The sequence below is a fragment of the Pteropus medius genome, unplaced genomic scaffold (assembly GCF_902729225.1).
Source record: "Pteropus medius unplaced genomic scaffold, Ma_sr-lr_union100, whole genome shotgun sequence".
In the NCBI taxonomy this organism is placed as follows: domain Eukaryota; kingdom Metazoa; phylum Chordata; class Mammalia; order Chiroptera; family Pteropodidae; genus Pteropus; species Pteropus medius.
The window spans coordinates 4,413,950-4,418,686 of NW_024355205.1; the positions used below are offsets into that span (position 1 = coordinate 4,413,950).

The 4,737-nt window shown below is 46.0% G+C and overlaps 1 protein-coding gene across 1 annotated transcript; it reads left to right on the forward strand.

Moving 5' to 3' along the window:
* Positions 1-457: 457 nt before the first annotated feature.
* Positions 458-2,514, forward strand: TMEM174 (transmembrane protein 174). The gene is made up of 2 exons (XM_039857426.1): positions 458-1,306; positions 1,505-2,514. The coding sequence occupies exons 1-2, from the start codon at positions 678-680 to the stop codon at positions 1,608-1,610; spliced, it is 735 nt and encodes a 244-aa protein (XP_039713360.1). The 5' UTR covers positions 458-677; the 3' UTR covers positions 1,611-2,514.
* Positions 2,515-4,737: the final 2,223 nt, after the last annotated feature.

A 4,737-nucleotide genomic window follows, 5' to 3' on the forward strand; every position in this document is an offset into this window, starting at 1 on the left:
GGGTGCAAAGTGCGTTTCCCCTAGGTCATGCCTGATGCTCATTCAACCTATGCCAGTGATGTGGTACATGGGAAGGTTTCCTGTCGTTTCTTTCCTCTCCCACAACTGGAATTATTCCCCAAATGCTGAAAGCAAAAGGCACAGGGGAAGTGAGAAGGAATATATACACAGTCAAGAAATAGGTGCCTACTTATTTCTAATGAACTGACCCAGCAGGAAAATTGGGTTAAATGTCTGAGCTTGTGGTCAATACATCAAGGTCTCCTACAGGGCCAGAGGCCCTGGAGGTCATTGCCATTTCTACAACCCTGGTTTTGGTAGGATACAAACAGGGACTTGGAACAGTGCCTTAACTGTTCAGAAAAGTGCGTCCTAACACATAAGGCAGCTCAAGAAGCAGTTTTTGAATGAGTGAATGAATGCATGTGAATGAGAGAGAGAGCTTGTCATTGAATTGCAAAGCAGAGAACTCCAGTTGTTGACATAAGAAAGCTTCAGGCTTCATTTCTCAGACCTTTATCCTTCTTAACAAAGTTCAGGCCTCTGCCTGTTCTACTCTGTTAACCACAGAAGCCCAAAGTTCTTCCATAACTAATCTGAACCTGTGATTCCTTTGCTCTGCTCTTAGGAGCTCTCACAGTCCCTTTCCTTTCTAAGAAGCAGGTGATCGTGTGAGGATGATGGAGCAGGGCAGCAGCCGCTTGGAGGAATTCCCTCTCAATGTGTTTTCGGTCACTCCTTACACACCCAGTACTGCGGACATCCAGGTGTCCGATGATGACAAGGCAGGGGCCACCTTACTCTTCTCAGGCATCTTCCTGGGACTGGTGGGGATCACGTTCACCGTCATGGGCTGGATCAAATACCAAGGGGTCTCCCACTTTGAGTGGACTCAGCTCCTTGGGCCCATCCTGCTGTCAGTTGGGGTGACATTCGTCCTGATTGCTGTGTGCAAGTTCAAAATGCTCTCCTGTCAATTGTGCAAAGAAAGCGAGGAAAGGGCCCTGGACTCGGAGCAGGCGGCAGGAGGACAATCGTTTGTTTTCACTGGTATCAACCAACCCATCACCTTCCACGGGGCTACTGTGGTGCAGTATATTCCTCCCCCTTATGGCTCTCAAGAGCCAATTGGGATGAACACCACCTACCTGCAGCCAGTGGTGAACCCTCGTGGTCTCACACCATCTGGAGTGATGGCAGCTGCCACACCAAGCCCTCCTCAGTACTACACCATCTACCCTCCAGAGAATGCTGCCTTTGTTGACGACCAGGACTACCCTTCCTTCCTGAATGATGGAAATGACAGGTATGGTGTGTGCGGCAGAGCGGCTCCCTTTTCCAGCTGTCACAGCTGTCACAGTCATGGTCTGTGCTGTGTTGCATCTATAAGGAAGGTGGTAGGTGAATGCAAATCTGTGTGCAGCCTGTTGCCAAGTTGGTGGCATTGCTTCTGGGAGTGGTGCTGTGGGCCGTAACACATCTGTGTTTTCTGCTCACATTTCAGGTCCATCCCCGATGCTGAGCAGCTAGAAGAGACACAGCTGGGAGATGAGAACTCTGTCTCCTTCTCTCCTCCCCGCTATGAGGAAATATTCTCCCTCCCTCGCTAGAGATTCTGATGCCGAGGGAATAACATTTAAGTCATTGCTGCTGACAATGAAGTGTTCTATGCTGTGACCTTCAGAAGTGAGACAGCAGAGCAGCCCAGGAAGCCTGACAGATACCATTCAAAGCCAGGTGGGAGGTAAAATGTCTCAGATGGGTAAAAATTAGGTTAGGGTGGAGAAAATCCTTTTTGGTACAGCTACGATTTCCCCGAAAACAGTTCAGGAACGGGACTCTCACCTGTTTATCCCCCACAAACCTCTTTGCTACGGGAAGGCACTGGTGTCTTAACTGTAGCAACCAGGGGAAAAATCACTACTGCTTTGACTTTGGGAGTTCCAATAGTAGTGAGAGTGGAGGGTGGGAAGGAACCAGACAACAGAAAACAGGTTCAACTGGAGATTCATTTCCCAGTGTCTGCTCTCAATTCCCAAAGTGGATTTGCATATTCCAAACAACCTGGTTGCCATCTGATGTCTCTTGAGGGCTCTGGGTATCTTAAAGCCTGCATGCATAAACAAACAAACAAACAAATAAATAAATAAATGAAACAAAGACTATCTCCTGTTAGAATAATATTATAGGAGGCTAAACTATACAAAATTAGTAATAATAGGACAATGATGCCATTAAATCCTTACATTATTATTGGGGCATAATGATTTTTGGCTGCTGATGTTCCCAGCAGCAAGGTTGAAGGTTAATGTGTCTGCCCCAGGCTGGGATCTATGCTGGGCATGAACTACCTGGGCCCAGCGGCCAACAGAACCTGAGGCCTTCTCTAAGTACTCATTGATGAGTTCTGTTGAATTAGACAGAATAGAGCTGCCATGTCAATACCTGGAAAATCACGAATCATGAAAATAATCTTTATGGCCAAGAAAAACTCACAATCTTTAAACAAAACAAAACAAAACAAAACAAAACTTGGTGCCCTTAATTTCCATGAATCTGAACTGTGTAATAACAGACTCACAGACTTTGGAAGAAACAGTTAAAACCATTCAGTTTTAAAAGAAAATATTTTCCTTGGCCTACAAAGGTAAGCCATTCAAGGTAAAGGAGGTTCACCCAAAGCAAGAAGGATTTAGCAATCCTTTAAAGTTTTGATACAATGTTTATATATGAAGTGACTTTTACTAATTTTATCAGAAATATCTAGCTTTCCAAGGATATGATTAAGCTTGGTATATTATTGTGATTTGTATTATATCTCAGGACCAAATCCTTCTCACATGGGAATTTATTTTCATGTTTGATAATAATTCAAATATAATTCAGTTTACGGAGACTAGCTTTATTCTCAATATGTTCATGAAATACCTGATTCCTAGCTGAGGGCCATTGGCTCTGGGGAGGGAGTCGGGTGACAGAGATATAGTTGAGCGTCTCCAGTGGTATGCCTACCAGCAGTGACACTTGGAGCCCTGCACACCTGCCTGCCTCACCCCTTCCCCTCCTCAGCCTAATCTACCCCACAACTTTATATTCCTGGGTTTGGGTTATAATGAGCATCAAAGGAAGTTCAAATTGGAAAAAGACATTAGGAAAGTATGTCTCTGTGTGGAAGCTGGGAGGGTAGGACAGCCTGTTTGTCTGGGTGATGCCAGGCGTCCCATATGCAGGGAAGTGGCCTTGGGGAGTTTTTAGCTTCAGGCAGCAGAGTCATTCAGCACCAACTGTCTCTGTTCCAAGACAGAGAAAAAGTGCTAACTGCAGAGGTAATTGGTCCTTCGGAAGAGCAGCACTTCAGAGCTAACAGCTGCAGGAGCTCAAGGTGGGAGGCCAACCTGGGACAGTCTGGGGGTCAGAAAATGGGAATTCGTCCATTCATTCAACATTTATTGGTTGAGTATCTACTCTATGTCAGGACTGGGGCCATCAACTGGCAATGTAACAGCAAAAAACCAAACCAACAGAAGAGCAGATATGGCTCTGCCCTTGTAGAGCTTCTAGTCTATTGGGGGAGACAGATACTGATCAATTATTCTCTGACACCAGGGAGGGGTTCCAGAGCCATAAGAGGGATTTGGACTAGTCAGGAGAATCACAAGGGCTTGCTTGGGAGTAAGTGAAATCAGGGCCCTTGCTGCATATAACCCCAGGGAGCATCGTTCACACGGATAGTCAGGCGACTAGTGGCTCTCAACCTCTGAGGATTGCCCTGGGAGCTGAATAGCTGATAGTTATACAAAGCGGAGGAGGGAGACGCCTGGCACATCTCCTGGGTGGGAGGCAGTATTGGAGGTACCTTGCAGGTTGTATTAACATTTATGTTTCACTGCTGCTTCAGCCCTCGAACAGAGCTGTCTTCTAGTACCTGAGAAATTATATCCACCAGCTCTCTTGCTTCAAGACAACCCCACAATGCTCCCTTTCTGTCTTTAGTTGGGGGTCGCAGGGGCCGACATGACAGGAAATCCATTGAGTGGCTCCTGGACTCTCATACCAGGTCTTTGCTTGGTTTCTTTGACCAATGAGGACACATTCCTGGTAGAATTTCTGGTTTGTAACCTAAACACTTGCCTTTTGTCATTCTCTCTCTCAGTATCTTATCAGGGGCAAATGAGAGACTATAATCTGGGAATAGTGGATTGAGTCTGTCTTGCCCTGGACATGTTATCCACCCTAAGAGTATCTGTGTGGGAAGTAGCCTGCCTTTGCACATGTGCTCAAAGGCTCAGTGTTTGGGCCAGAACCCGTGGTGCCTTGTCAGCCCTACCAAACATTTTAGTATGTGTTTGCAGTGGCACATAGGGTATAATATTGACCTTGCTGGCAAAGCTCAGATCTAAATGACCAGAACACCAGAAGACATCCCTCTCTTCCATCTTCAGCCCTTTCAGGGCTGTGTAGGTAGGCATGCTCTGGCAATCTACATGGAATTCAAAATAAATCTAAAAGGTCTTGTTAATCAAAGCAAATGAGTTTCTTAATGACTTAACATTATCCAGAAACAACTGCAAGTTCATTTAAGCTGTTTTTGGCTGGAGAGACTGAAGACAGCTGACAATCTAGATGAGGCAGGGAAGAGATCACCCTGGCCTGGGAAATGAGGGCCAGACACCAAAGGAGAGAAGCTTTCACAAAGCTTTTAGGACTTCTTTCTCTCCGTAGGCCAACAAAGGGACT

What these genes read in the sequence shown, in the direction of transcription:
- TMEM174 (XM_039857426.1), top strand. Translation starts at nt 678, where the DNA reads ATGATGGAGCAGGGCAGCAGCCGCTTGGAGGAATTCCCTCTCAATGTG. An exon ending in CTGAATGATGGAAATGACAG is followed by an intron (nt 1,307 to 1,504) that starts GTATGGTGTGTG and finishes CTCACATTTCAG; the next exon opens with GTCCATCCCCGATGCTGAGC.